Source organism: Thunnus thynnus, chromosome 23 (assembly GCF_963924715.1).
Source record: "Thunnus thynnus chromosome 23, fThuThy2.1, whole genome shotgun sequence".
NCBI classification, from domain to species: domain Eukaryota; kingdom Metazoa; phylum Chordata; class Actinopteri; order Scombriformes; family Scombridae; genus Thunnus; species Thunnus thynnus.
The window spans coordinates 5,875,787-5,891,535 of NC_089539.1; the positions used below are offsets into that span (position 1 = coordinate 5,875,787).

The 15,749-nt window shown below is 40.6% G+C and overlaps 2 protein-coding genes across 11 annotated transcripts in view; both read left to right on the top strand.

Moving 5' to 3' along the window:
- The window catches only part of nav3 (neuron navigator 3), an 88,561-nt gene extending 84,078 nt beyond the window's left edge, over positions 1-4,483 (top strand). For all 10 annotated transcript variants that reach the window (XM_067582132.1, XM_067582138.1, XM_067582133.1 and 7 more), the window contains one exon: positions 590-4,483. In XM_067582132.1, coding sequence (XP_067438233.1) covers positions 590-709 — 120 coding nt within the window. In that variant the 3' untranslated portion in view covers positions 710-4,483. The remainder of the gene's footprint in view (positions 1-589) is intronic.
- Positions 4,484-8,378: 3,895 nt separating this feature from the next.
- Positions 8,379-14,252, top strand: LOC137175686 (zinc finger protein ZFP2-like). The gene is made up of 7 exons (XM_067581504.1): positions 8,379-8,685; positions 10,036-10,238; positions 10,359-10,451; positions 10,627-10,722; positions 10,844-10,954; positions 11,325-11,448; positions 12,690-14,252. The coding sequence occupies exons 1-7, from the start codon at positions 8,643-8,645 to the stop codon at positions 14,174-14,176; spliced, it is 2,157 nt and encodes a 718-aa protein (XP_067437605.1). The 5' UTR covers positions 8,379-8,642; the 3' UTR covers positions 14,177-14,252.
- Positions 14,253-15,749: the final 1,497 nt, after the last annotated feature.

Below are 15,749 nucleotides of genomic sequence, written 5' to 3' on the forward strand. Positions count from 1 at the left end.
TTAGCTCTGTTGCAGAGATGAGAAGTTTGCAGTTTTATTGTGGTGATTTACAGCAATGTTTTCAAAGTGTATTTTATCACATGTAAAATATAAAAAACAAAGTTTGTGAGTCATTAGACTTAGGTGTTTTTAAGTATGATGGTCGGTCTGCTCCCCATGGCTTTTCTTTCTGTGCAAACAGGATTTAAGTTCAGAGGAAGAGCTACGGCACTTCCTCATACTTTAAAAACTGAACATTAGTTCTTCCTTAGAAAAAGGAAATTACACTAAAGAGTATAGACATCATCACACATGAGGCTAATGTTTTAGTTTTAATTGTATGACATTAGCCTCAACCAGTGGTTTACAACCTTTTTGGCAGCGTCTGAGTTGTGAGAAGTTCAATAAAAGTGTGTTTTCTCCCTCTAAACCTCTCACGTGTTTCACTTGAACAAGCCTGAGGATGTGAAGTTTTTCCAGTCTAAGCAAACCACATACAAAAATGCAACATACTACAATTTTCACTCAGTTTTACACCAAGGAAAGAGATCACCTCCTTAACAACTTAACTAGTCCTCATGCTTACATGTCTTTTCTGTTGCGTTTGCAGATGAACATGCTCCTAAGGCTGCAGGAGGCTGCTAACTACTCCAGCACACAGAGCTGCGACAGCGACAGCACCAGTCACCATGACGACCAGCTGGACTCCTCGCTGGAGTCGGCGCTATGAGACCAAGAGCTTTGCTAGGAGACATCGGATCCTTGGAATCCCTGGACCCCTGGACCACGGGAACCTTTGGACCTCCTTCACTACCAGACACCCCTATAGCGCACAGATGTATGATATATGAAAAGTTTTATTATCCAAAATGATATACCCACCATTTGAAAAAAACCCCACATATTTTTACATAACAATGGTGCAATATTAAATCAAATTATCATATGTTTTAAAGGGCAGTAGCCATCAAGCATCTTCAGTGGTCAAATGATAAACAATCATACAAGTTAGCTCATTTATATTTTACAGACCTGAAATAGTGAAATTAGCTCATTTTTAATTGGTGTATAACATTTTAGGATACAACTTTTCATATATGTGTAGGCTGGGCGTGTCTGATAAGGGACAGTAGTCTCTCTGAAGTTGACTTGTAAGGAGTAAATCATATTTGTGCTCAGCCATGATGAGCTACAGTTCACTCTATTATTTCTAACTTTGGGCGTCAATCTCCAAAGTGTCAGAGAAACGAGAGAAAGCAGAGGGTTTGACAAAACTGGATTTTTTTTTGTTCAATCCCAGTTATATCTTCAGATGTTTACAATAGGGGGGCAGGTTCTGTTGTTTATGTCTTTCCTTGTTTACAGAGGTGCTTCTCACAGACACACATATACTCATGTACACAAATGCACTTATACACAGGCAGCAGGAGGAGACACTCCTTTAATCAGAGGCTTTAATTGGTTCAAGCCCCCACGTGACCAACAATCCAGCCTGCCAAAGTGTCCTTGAGCAAGGCACCGTATCTCTACCACCTCTGACCCCTCCCCCTCCCCCACTGAGGGAGGCAAGTAAGAGGAGAATACTGTAGAACAGTGGTTCTCAAACTTTTTCACATCAAGGACCCCTAAACTGACACAAATTAGACCACAGACCCTCATTTAAGGTTTTGTCCCAGGGTCCCTCATCTGATAAGATTTTTGCTTTTAGATGTTTTATTAGAGAAAGTGTATGAAACACATGACCGAGATAGTCACACATTCTGTCATTGTGTTACTTATGGATGAGAACCACTGCTGTAGAATGTTTTAGGTGATGTAGTGCTCTCTGGTGGCCATATTGGAGGCTCTTAACTCTTAAAAGAGTTGCTCTGAACAGCTGATTGTTTCCTTACATACAAATGAGATTCATTGCAGATCCATCTGATTGATTCTGTGTTTTAATAATGTCTGATAAAGTTAAAAAAAAAAACAGCTGTTTGTTCTGGTTAACTAAACTGCTCCTCACAAGTTACTGTTCTAAAGTAGAGTCCAGGGCTAAAGGACACCTTTTTTGTCTCTGTATCTACTGTATATCTATATCACCTTTTTTGGGTGTCTGTACTTTTTCTGAGCATAAATTGTCTGCAGACAATGCTGCACCTCCATGACGGCACCAGACGCGGTTGACACATTTGCAAAACCTCTACAGCCTAACTGGGATCACTAAAGAATTACATTTTCATAGCAAACTGAGACAGACAGACACACACACACACACAGCACACACCCCTCCTGCCCCTCAGTTGAGCCTTGTGGTGCTGGTCTCCCGCCCTGAACCTCCTCAGTGTCAGGCACTGCCAAGCCGCTCCTCGCTGCCCTGTATGCCAACAACAAGCACAACGAAAGCGCATTGTCTGTGTGTCATCTAGCCACATTGCTACTGTGAAGAAAATGGACAAGTGCCAATGTTTCCCTTTGATTTACTGCCAAATGTGCACACACACATACACACACACACACACACACACACACACAGACTTTACAGCTGACCATGGTTATAAACTTAGATTAAGTTGTTCTTGGAATTCCCTTGAAGCTTGTTGCCACCCTTTAGCTTTGCAAATGTTGCAAGTTGCCTGATTACTTCAGCATTTTGCTTTAACCTGCATGGAGAACAATTTCAGTAGAGTTTCCTGTAGCGAGGAAATTCAGACACTGACAGAAAAGACAACCTTGACACTGTTTGATCAATTAACAAAATATCAGTAATAATAAATTGAATGATGCAAGCTTACAGGACTTTCTAGCACTCATTAGAAAGTCAGCATCAGCACCCATCTGGCATCCATAAGGTACCAAAAAAGAACCTAAAGTATTTTTAAGTACACATTACCAGGGAACAATGATACTGGTGCTTTCTCACTGCCTTAAATGTGCAAAAGTTCGGGAGGCATCCCCTGCTCCCATTGGCTATAGTGAGAAGAGATGTTAACGTTGGATGATGATGATGATGATGACCTGCTTCCTGCTATGTCAAAGACGCTGCTTGCAGTTGGAAAAACAGCCTGTTCTGTTTGTCGTCGCTCCCTCTTCCTCCAAACCGCCCTTTCTTGTTTCTGACAGTTAAAAGTACACAAGAGTTGATGCTGTATTTGAATTTAAAACTGACCAATATTGTACAAACATTTAAAAAGGGGTGGGGTATTTTTTAGTTTTAGTTTTTTCGCCCAGTTGAGCTGGGCTCACTTGAACTGACAGGAGCACAACCAAACTGTTTGGGTTTTCTAGCCTGACGAGCATGTTTTGAGTTTTTTTAAAGGGGATGCATTGAGAAGAGACCTTTACCTTTATGTATGCGTGTATTGGACGGAAGCCATTTTGAATTTTGATTGTCCTCTCTTTGTTTAACGAGTGGGTTGGTTTTGCACACTTGAGGTCGGGGTGGGTTGTAAATACTTAAGTCTTGCACAGTGAATCAAAGATGCATTCTGCCCTGTTGATGTTACAATATGCTTAACCCGCTGAGTAAATTATTGTACTTTGAAGACAGAGAGAAAAAAAAAAAAAGAAATGCAAAAACTCAACACGCTGTCAGAAACAGGTGTGTGTCTTGTGGTGATTGGATGTTTTGCCTATGCAGGAGGCATACGGTGTACAGTAAGAAACAGTTTTTTAACTCACTAAAATCACAGAACAAAAAATAGGCACTTTTCCAGTATTCTCCCATTCTGCCATAATACTCTCTGGATCCTCTCCGTCCTTAGGAATGCCTGTTATTCCTTAGAAGCACTTCTTCTCTGGACATTTAAACCCAAACTTAACGCCACGTTAGGCTTGCCAGAGGCACCGAAGCTGACCTGACACCGTACTGTATACATTTACCCACAACCAACAGGTGCTACTGGTCAGTCAAAGCCCATCAGAGACCAAGACGTCACGTTGTCACAACCTCAGGACAATCCTATCCTCTACAATCCTACCTGTGTTCGGCTTCACACGTGTCTCTGCAGCCAAGCTTCTGATGGTTTGCACATATTTCTGGCCAACTTGGCCAGCTTTCTGTCTGCAAGGGTGTGTGGTTGCATGCTAAGGGGGTAGTCACCATGGTTACAGACTTATACCCATGTATCAAACCTGAGCTTAGATCTCCCACAATTCAGAGCGCAAACACACCCCGTTTCACCCTCTCAGCTACACTACACTCCTGCTGTAGGCCATTAGTTCCCGAGCTAGCAGAACTTTGACACCGTTAACAGTGTACACCATAGTGTTGATGATCAACTGGTAATTTTTCCACGTACACCTGCAGTTACATCTCAGTTGAAAACCATAGCATTTACTCTGGTTTGAGAGAAAGTTTTCTTCTTTTTGGGTGAAACATTTGTCCTTAAATGTTTTATATTTTGTACATTTGTATGTAACATATCATGTAAATAGACAGAGACAGTGATTTAACTCATCTGGAGGATTTTGTAGTCTTTGTAAAGCCCTAATAAATGGTATTTGGTGTCACACAAGCAAACAACATGCTGAGTTTTTGTCTTTGTCCTTTTGTAATGTTTTTGTGCTCTGTGGCCATCTTGAGGACGGATGTATTTTTTGGAAGTTTTCTCAATTTAAAGTACTGTTGCTTTATAAGGAGAATTAAAAGCAGCTTGAGTCACAGTATACAAGATCTATTGAAAACCAGAAATGTGTAACTTTGTAAGAAAAAAATCTATTTAAAAATAGTAGTGAAAATAGAGAGTCAAAATGTTAGTGTTCTTGTACTTTGAGAAAACCCCAAAAACAATTTAATGACAAATCAAGTCTTAAATGTTTAATATCTAGAAGAGTTTAAGTAAACATGACACTGAACATATCTGAGTGCAATAGAGATGGTCCCAAGTGATATTTCTGCCAAAGTGAGTTTTAAATGTTTTAAATTCACTCTGTTGAGCCAGTTTATGTGCTGCTGATGACATTTGATTCTTCAGTATCAGCAGAAAAACTTGCTTCTCACTGAATCTGGAGCTTGATCTTTCAAAATGAAGCTCAAACTACTGAATTATAGGGCTGTCAACAGAAGCAAACATGTAATACTGTATCTCAAATGTGAGCTAAATTAGTCATGTTTCTGTAGAAAAATAGCTAAGTTTACCTGCAGTACAGTTATGATAAAGGTAAATAACAGTAAGAGATGGGGTAACTTTGTTGTGTGTAGTCATATATAGACACTGACTGCTAGATCCCAAAGGCCACCTGGCTTTTTGTGATGTCTTTCTGACATCTAGTATTTATTTAAATGCAAACCCAATGAAAGAATATTAGCAACCCATATATTGTCTGAAATAAACTGAAATGTATTGTTTAATGTCCAAAGTCCTGTATTCAATGGAAATAAAGTACAAAGAATATACAGCTTTTAAGACACATGAACATGAAGCAAGTGTCAGGTGATTTTACTTGAAATTTCCTCATGAAGAAACAGTAGAGCATGTTAATGTTACTGTCAGAAATATGAGGCAGAAAGAGGACATCTGATTCAAAACCTCAGAAAAATAAAAGTACACTTTGATCTAATAGATATTCAACAAAATACCTCAAGAAATGAGTGTTAACGAATCCTATTTCAGTATCTTAGACTACCTGACTTGATGAGAGGATATGAGGTTTTTTTTTTTAATCAATATTGTAAATACTAGACATTTTGATCCATACTCCATACCAGTTGGTGGCAATAATGCAGCAATTCGTTGTTTGTCAATAAACCTCAAGAAGAAGAAGAAGAAGAAGAAGAAGACGTCGTCGTTTCGTCATCACTTCCGGACACAGCAATCATGGGACCTGCTGCAACTCCCGTGACGGAGTCTAAACAAGAAGATCTTAAAATGTTTAAATCTAAAGGAACTCAAGTTTCTTTACCGAAACACTCATATTGGTTTGACTTTTGGGTGTTCGTTGTCTTTGACATTGCGTTTTTTCTCGTCATTTATCTCCTGGTCCCGTAAAAGGTGAGAAGTTTCTGCTAACTAACGTCTTGTAACTCAGAAGGCGGCTACGGAAGATGCTAAACTAGTGAGCACGTCTTGTTACCGCCATATGATAGATGTTAGAGAGTTTAATATGTCAGTTTTCTGTGTGTCAGCAATAGAACTTTACTATATATGGAAGCTTTTATCCATTAATGACACATCCTAACCACTAACTGGTGTCGCCTGTTCTCTGAGTTCACCTGTTCAAATATTTGACATCCTGACGACGCCTGACAGCTTCTGATTGGAAATTTCCGGTCCACGTTAAAAGTGGCATAATGTCTGTAGATGACGCTGTTCAGTCATTTACAAGCTAGTTCATGAACTGCAAAACGTATCAAACAGGGGGAAGATGAAATGAGAATAAATCATAGAATGAAATGGTCAGAGCTTATTACTTCCACCACTGCTCATACAGAGATGTGGATATCAACTACAGATAAACAGTAGAGCAAAATCTCTAACAGTTGATCATTTATATCGTCTCATGATAAATAGTGTCATAATGCACACTCCTATTCAGTGCCTTGGACATTTTTATGCAGCGTTTGCCTGATTGGGACTTTTTAAAGACCTTGTTGCAGATTAGTTTGGAGTGTTTCTTTGTCTTCATGATGGGTTTTTATCAGGAAATTGACCAAACAGTGACTGGACATAAATTATAAACACTTCCAAGGAGGGCTGAGGTGAATACTTTTTGTAGTCATAGTGTGTTTTTAAAGTATATATCAGTAATATGGGTGCTGACATTTGTATAAACTGCTTTCTTTGAATGCATTGAGTGAGCCCTTATAACCACTGACCGCACTTTGATACACCTTACACTTAAACCAGGCAACAACCTTTTTCTCTAAATTGATCGTCTTGCGTTTTGCTTCGTCTGAAATATGATTGTTTGTGTTAAAGGTTTGTCCTCTGGACTCTGGAGCGAGAAGACATGGAGTGCTGGTCCTGCCCAGCTGTCAGGAACGCTAACCCAGCTTCGGCTGAATTTAACGCAGCTTTATTGGATGTCTCATCCCAAGTTTCCAGGACTCAGACCATGTGACTGCAAGTCTTATACACTGGCGTCCTGCTTTCATATCAAAGATTTGAACAACAGAACTCCTCATGGTGACCTGTTGCCAGCTGCTGCTGTATTTCTACATGGATGGATTCATCTTGTTGCCATGTGGAAGAGGAACATTTTCAAGTAATTAATTGTATCATTGAAAAGTGACAACGTTGCCATCAGGATTTTGTGCCTAATGTCACTAAGAAACTATTTTAAAGGACCAGTGTGTAAGATATAGGGGCATCTATTGGCAGAAATTGAATATTATATTCGTAAGTATTTTTTAATTAGTGCATAATCACTGAAAATAAGAACTGTTGTGTTTTCGTTACCTGAGAATGAGCCCTTTATATCTACATTGGGAGTAAGTCCTCTTCCACGGAGCCAGCTATGTGTCACCACATGTCTCTATAGTAGCCCAAAACAGACAAACCAAACGCTCTAAGAATGGCCTGTTGCATTTTTCGCAAGTTTGTGGCCACTGTAGGTTCTCCTACACACTTGGAAGGGGAAGGGGAGGGGGAGGGGTATAGAGTTGATTGTAATCTGCAACCTCATCACTGGATGCCACTAAATCCTACACACTGGTCCTTCAAGTGTTGTCATTGTAAGTGTTACCCAGCAGAGCAGGTTTGAGTGTTTTATCATATTGAAGCCATTTGATCATTTGAGTGGGTCAATGAAGAGTGAAGACACCAGAGAAACAAGACTTTACTTCAACCCTATGAAGAAGAATGTGACGTGGTCTGGAGTCTGATGTCAGCACACTAAAACTTTGTGAGTTTGCACATGAAAAATACTGCAAATAAAGTGTTTTGCCTACCTTCTAAATGGTTACTATTTGTTTGTGGTTTGGCAGTCTTAATTTACACACATGTCAAATCTCTATCTGTCTCTATTATGTCTGTTATTATAACTTAGTACAACATTAGTCTTAGTTTTTCAGAGTCAGAAAATACTATGTTCCCGCAAAGTCTTGATTGTGTTCAGTCTGACTCGGTAGGAAAATATAAATGGATTTACAGTGTGTGGGATAAAGTTGTGAATTTGCTCATCACAGCAGTTACACAGCATTCATAAAATCTGTCTATTTTATGAATGCTGTGTAACTTTGCCTTGTAAAGTTATTTCTGCACTGTATTGTTTCATATCCTAAAGTAAGTTTACAACTAGTTAGTGTATTTCATTTAGTAACTGGACTGAAATGTTGAACCTCTCCTGTATTTATCAGTTGGTGCCATTTAGATATGTATTTTTGAAACCCATACTTTTATTTTGAAAGGAAGTTACCATACGTGTTTCCGCTTTATTGGGAAGTAACAACAAATGGCTTTCCACCGGGAGACATTATTCTTTTCTAGGATGGCGAGGTCATGACCCGCTGTACTCTGCCTCTCATTGGCCAGTACTCGTTATCTTCGTTGGTTGGGTTGGTAAAATTTAGGCACGAGGAGTAAGATTGGTTGGGGTTAGGGTAAGAATTCCAGGATAAGCCAATCAGAGGCAGAATAGGGCGGGTCTTCCGTCACCATCCTAGGAAACTGAAATCTGACTTTCCACCTTATGCTAGTGTGTTGCTAAAGTTAGTGACCTAAAAGTGACTTCACATCGTCTTCATGATGGAAACGACTGCCAGTTCATGTCAGTTGGAAAACACAGGTCCGTTTTTCTACACTGTCGAACAAGTGTCACAGCTAACAGTGAGCTAACCTACTCGCATAGTGCCTTTAGCTTGCGGTGATAGCGTTTGGTTTCTTACAGTTTTGTTGTTAGCTGTGCTTGATAAAAGTTTTAACGGCGCATTTTGCCTGGTTTGCTGATTTGCTCTATAAAAATGAGCTCATGATGTGCCACAGAGAGGGTTTATGTCTTTGTCCTGTTGCAATATGACACATTAAAGGGTTTGAACAACGAGTAGAAAACATCAAGCTAAACACAAAACTGTGAGGAGAGGTGGTGGAAATCCTCACTACAGTTTTCAGCATTCATTTAAAATACACTGGCACAAGATAGCATCATATTTGAATGTGTTTATGTTGTGTTGTCAGTTGCAGCTATAGTAGGAGCCTGTATAGTCTTTTTAATATAACAGCGATCAGCCAACAAGCTCTGCCTGTCACCTGTTGTGTAATTTGCATGTTTTTACTCTTCATTTAGCTTCCTAATCTGCACACTTACTGATGAGCACTGTTGGAAGTGTGGTGGGTCTATTTTATTTGATTGAGGAGGTTCCCCCAATGGCCAATCAATTACTTGCTCATAGACCCTCATTTTTTCGATACTTAGGAGTCCTCCTCTGCTCAAGAATATGTTTTCCTTCTTGTTCCTACAGTTGGATGTTTGAGCTTCACTGTGCAGAATGATGTATGTGCAGTTTGTTTTCACATTTATCTGCTGAAAGTTTAAAGTTTCTCTGTGATCATTGAAAATCTTATTTTAAGGGGCGGGCCTACAAGCATGATTTGTGACATCAAAACTAGTTTGGAGCCAATCATGGTCAAGTACGCAATTTACACAAGTATGATGTGGAATCTTGAAGCCTCCAGTGCAAAAACACTGAAAATGGACTTCTCAGTGAAGTAGAAGATATCTTGTGTCCTGCAGTTAAACTTTTGAAATTAAATATATTTGTATATTTATTCTGGACTTTTAATAAGAGAGAAGGAGGAGTTGTACATTGTATGGATTTTAACAAGATAATTGAACTTTTTGAGGATAAAGCACATCAGAGAGAAATTATTATTCAATGTAGAGTATTTTATATATATATTAAACATGTCTGAAAGAGGATCTTTAATCTACTGTTCTAAATAGTCACACCAGACCCTCAGCACTTGTGAATGGTTATTGGCAAATGTACAGACATTGGAGCCAGGCTCCACTAATTTGTGTGTTTGCTATAGAACAAAGATAAATAATTATGGTACACTGGCCTAATTGCTGTGTCAAGAAGACACTTCAGAAAGGCATACAGTAATGACCCTGTCCACCTCATGTCTATTTGAACAGATATATTCCTTCCATTGACATCATTAAGACTGCTGATTCCTCCTCTGCGGCTGCTTTCTGCAGCGTTGTGGCAAGTGGCTCAGCGGAGAGATGTTCTTGATTATGAAAAGCTGGATGAGTTTGTGACGCTGGTGACAGCAACAGTTCCAGACCTGCTCAGTCCAAAGCAACGGGGCAAACTGCTGCTGCGACTGAGAGCCAAAGTGAGTCAGTGTGTTTCAGATAAAATCAGGTTACAAAAATTAACACTGTCATCCATATGTGACACATTTCTACATTTTAGAGCATCTTGCAATTTGTCTTTACCAAACATTTCTCTCCAGATCATTCTTGAGTTGTGCAGAAATGAGGAAACAGCCAACGTTTCGTCTATACAGCCTCACCTAGAACGAATCCGCCCACCAGGATACACAGGAGTAAGTGAGAGCGTGTTTTCACCATTGTCTCATTACAGTTCACCAAAAAAAAAACCAACTTACAACATGTTTCTGTCATTGTCACATGTACAGAACAGTGGCCTTCCCCTTGTAATTACTGGTCTGATGGGGCATTGTTTAAGATGGTCCCAGTAACAATGATAGTTTCTTCCAGAGTGGAGATGCAGAGGTGGATGCAGAGGAGGCAATTTTCCTGGAACTTGTCCAAACGCTCCTGAAAGACCCAGCAGAGAGGGAGCATTTTTACCAGGCAATGCATTCAGTTTTTGATGTGTTTTTTTTTCTTTTTTCTTTTATTTTCTTTTGTTTTTGGGGAATTATGACCCCTTACAATTGGACTTTGAGTAACTGTTACCCTTTGTCCTGCTCAGGAGGTTTTTCCAACAGAATACGGTATCAGCTATGACACAGACATGCAGCTCCTTGTTTGGGAGTTTCTTTCCAAACTGGAGAAACTCCTGCCAGTACCAGACCTGGGTCAGGTAGGACAACACATCACAGCTGCTACGGAATATAAGTTCAAGGATGTATATTTGGAGACTCTGGTGGGCTGAGATGCAAACTTTTTAACTAAAATGATTTTAGTTGAGAGTTCATCTTGCTATGTCTGTTCAATATAGAAGAAGGGTTATAGTGAAGTTAAACAGGCAAGTGTAGAAATATGCAATAAGTAAGAGCGGTGGTGGATGAGTGGATGTGTTTGGCTTTTTTAATCATTCACTGATTATAAAAGTCCCAACTGTGAAAGTCAAATACACTTTATTTTGTTCACTCTCTTAACAGACTGTATGATCACACTTTGGACCATATATCATCATTCATGCTGACTGGTTTGCTTTTGTTCATAAACAGGCTGTTTCGTGGCTGACCTCTGCCCCCTCTGTACTAACGGACTGCTTGCAAGCGCTCTCCAGTCCTGATGACCTGAGATCTCTCCTGCAACACCACAAATGCCTTGAGCACCTTGGCACCCAAGGTAAACCGGATGTTGGTCATGTTGAAGAGTTAAAGCTTCAAAATCAACAGTATGTGAGCAAAATATAGATAAAATAAGAGCCAGAATCTAACTTTATAACATATTGTCCATCTCTTAATGTGGTGGTTGAAGTTAAATGTTTGGAATAGACATCTTGCATCACTAAACTGCTGTGAGGATGGCCCTGTGGTCTCTCGGGATTCCTATCTGAATCCAATGTGTTTGATATTTGCAAAGCTTTGCCAGATGGGTGAGAGTGGTCAATGACATTGCAGTGGTGTCTGTCACCACCAGAGTGCTACTGAATTCATTTTCTCCTTAACTGCAATCAGAAAAGAACTGCTACATGTAAATAATATTCTGGAAATGGCAATGAGGTTTCAGACAAAATGTTTCCCAGAGTATATCCACTCCAAGCCAGCAAAATTCAAAAACATTTCTTTTTCTCTCAGTTGTGTCCCTTTGTTCACACTTTGTACAGTGTTCTCACTTTAAAACGTACACTTTCGAAAACATTCTCAAGAGTGGATGAATGTGAAAATGCTGCAGTTGTTTTACAGTGTAGAGAGTGAAGATGTAGCTTTTGGAAAATGACGTCTTCAGCCTGCCCAGACAGTTAAGCTAATCACACAGTACAGCTGTTGCCATTCACCAGTATTTCTGTTTATTTTGTCAAACGACTTTGAAATCTTGAAATAGTGGTTTGATAAATGTCTCAGTGTAGCAGTGTAGGAAATACTGTTTGCCTAGTTAATAGGAAACTGAAATCAAATACTGTTTAATACTCTAATTTGTATGTTTGGATGTATTAAAACTCAGTGTGGGTGATGATGGTGAGCAGCAGGACGATACAGAACATGGTTTAACCAGCGGAGACTCAGCAGAGACACAAGACTGTCCCTGTTTTGTTCTTTGGCAACTGAAATAGAAGAAGACATTTTTCCTCTTGTGTTTTTTTTCCCCCCGTGTTCTAGTGTTGTTGGCCATCCTTACAAAAATGACCTGATAATTATAGTGCAAATGTGTGTCTTCATATTCAGCCAACTTATTGTGGTCATACTAGTCAGCAGAAGGCATAAAGGGAACCTAGATGTGAGCATCAGAAACCACAACCTCAACCACGTATTTGAACCCAGAAATGTTACAGGTGAAAGTGGCTTTAAATTTAAGGGCAACAAACAGTTCTCATATTGAAGGGAAACAACAATCATCAATCGTATTTTTTTCTGTATTCTGCGTAGGTACCACTGTGGAGATGTCCACTCAGGTCTTTGCCTGCTCTGAGTGTCCATTCTTCCACATGCAGGAGTCCTACCTGCTGCAGCACATTGAGCACAGTCATCCTGAGCAGTACAGCAAACTCCAGAGAGCTACAGAGACAGCTGTGGCCCCCAAGAAGACGATCCAGCGCCCGGTGTTCCCAAAGCCTTTCCCCATCCATGACCGGCCGGACCCTCACATGTGCCAAGAGTGTGGCAAAACCTTCACGCGTGCCTCAGACGTGACCCGTCACCAGCGGACCCACACAGGTGAGCGCCCCTACACCTGCGAGGAATGTAAAAAGGGCTTCAAGAACTCTTGGGATCTAACCAGACATCAGCGCATTCACACTGGAGAACGACCCTTCCTCTGCTCCCAGTGCGGCAAACGTTTCACTCAGATGGGGTTGCTAAAGCTGCATTTTGAACGAACCACTTGCGGCCAGACTTGCGACCCTCCCCTCGACATAACGACAGAGGTGGTGGTGGCGGCAGAAGATGCATCAGAGAACGCGAGTGGTCAGTACAAATGCCAGAAGTGTGGCGAGAGCTTCAGTAGCATCCTGGAGCGGCTGAAGCACAGGCAGAGGCATGTGGTGAGGCGTCAGTACAAATGCTCCCTGTGTGAGAAGATCTACAGCCGAGCGTCAGACCTTAAGAGACATCAGATGAAACACACCGGTGAGCGGCCATTTGCCTGTGAGTGCGGTAAAAGCTTCACGCACGTGTGGCTCCTGAATAAGCACCAGCAGATCCACACCAAGGAGCGTCCGTACCCCTGTACAGAGTGCAGAAAGAGCTTCACACAGCTCCAGATTCTTAACCGGCACCTGCTGACTCACAATGGCCAGCGACCTTTCCAGTGCTCTTACTGTGAGAAGAGCTTCACCCAGATGGCGAGCCTTACGCGACATGAAAGAATCCACACAGGCGAGAGGCCGTACCTCTGCACCACTTGTGATAAGACGTTCCTCACACATGGAGAGCTGGTCAGGCACCAGCGCAGCCACAGCAACTTTCGGCCATTCAGTTGCCCCCAGTGCCCAAAGAGCTTTAAAACCAAGCGTGCTCAAAGTGAACACCTCAATACCCACACAGGAGAGCGTCCCTTTGCATGCACCCGTTGTGGAAAGAAGTTTGCCAAGTCGACCTCGCTCGTCCGGCATAACCTGACTCACACAGGGGAACGGCCCCACCAGTGCTCTCAGTGCGGGAAGACATTCCTCACGTCTGGTGAGCTCCTTCTCCACAGACGGATCCACACAGGGGAGAGGCCTTATCCCTGCTCCCACTGTGAGAGGAGGTTCAGGTGCTCCTCCGACCTCAACATGCATATCCGAACGCATACCGGGGAGAAGCCGCACAGCTGCCTGCTTTGTAAAAAGAGCTTCTCCACGTCTACGAGGCTGAAGAGACACTTACGCACACACATGGAGAAGAGCATAGTTGTTCAGTCATTAAGTCTTTGACCTGACAGAAGCTAATAATGTATTTTCTTGTAGATAATTGTTACTTTGACATTAGAAATAAAAACTGTTTAATCAGTTTAAGAGTTTTTTTTTTTCAAATAAGCTTGCTTGCGAATTTCCTTACAATACAGGAGGATATAATTGTACCTTATTACATATTTTTTAGGTGAAAACAGTTGTCAAGTCAATATATTGTCCCCTTCAAATGATGAACGCTCTGTTTAGAAATCTAAGGAGTAACTGACAACCACCCAGGCATTTTCTGATGTGTGGTCATGCTCTGTTATATGGAAATCATGTTTGGAAAAATATAGTTGTTTGGTTTTCTTTACATGGAAATGTAAAGTATTTTGGGTGTTAACTGATGAATATAATCCAAATATGAGTCAGACAGACAGATACATGACATTTATTTAACAGATGCTGTTTTCCAAAGTAACTTACAATAGGTGTATTCAACCCCCATAGGGACAAGAGCTAGATGTTGTCAAAAATTATAAGTGCATCTCTCCCAAACAAGCAAATAAGAGCATGTTTAGAGCTACAGTTCAAGTGTTTAAAGGGTCAAAAGGGACCCTTTCTAGCACTTGTGGTTGTCTAGTGGAGTCTAGCCATCCATCCATTTTCTATAACCAAAGTGACGAGATGCTGTATGTCAGTATTTCCCAGCCTTATTCGCTTGTGACCCCTCAAAATAAAGCAATGTCTACCTAAGACCCATTGTCAAAGGTTGCATATGTCTATGGATTATAACCTAATCAACCAAAAATTCATGATTTAGGTCATTTTTAGGAGCTGAAGACAGAAATATTCCAGTAATTCCACACTTTATAACAACAACAACGACAACAAAGAAAAGCTATCTGAGCAGGACAGCAGGGATATGCAGCTGATGAAATGAAACAAGGGGCAAAGGACAGATGATAGATAACATTTAGGGTCATAGTAAGGACTTGGATGTAAATGATCAAAGCATGAAAACAATGAAGGGGGGTAAAAGGGCAGGATGTCTGTAATCCACTCAAGACTGACATACTATCTCTAGTTCTATCCATGATGACTTGATGATTACTTCGTCTGATCTTGTAGAATAAATTACTGCTCTGTTGTATTCTCAGTCAGGCTAGGCTCAGTCATACTGTATAGTAAATAAAGATTGCCAGAGTTAAGACACAGCAGAGTGAAGAAGGCTTGAGGCTGAAACGTTTGTGCTGTCTACAGTCTCATTTTGCCAATACAAATACCAGAAGTATTTACCCCCCTTGGACCAGTTTTGTGAGCCATTTATGGCCATTTCTGCTACTCTTGGCACAAGGAACTACTGTAGTATACAGTCACAGTGATGCATCACTCTGGATGTTTTTAAGATGATCAAGATTTCCAATAAAATTGTATCTTAGACTCATATTACACATATTTTATTTCATTCTGCAAAAAAGTAATTTTGGTAGAGCTTATTTTAAATCCCCAGCCCATCTATTGTTTGTTTGCTTTTTAAATTTTTAGCATATTTTTTCTTTATGTGGCCATGTAATCAGTGTAACAGAACATTTGCTGTACAGTTTATGACAAA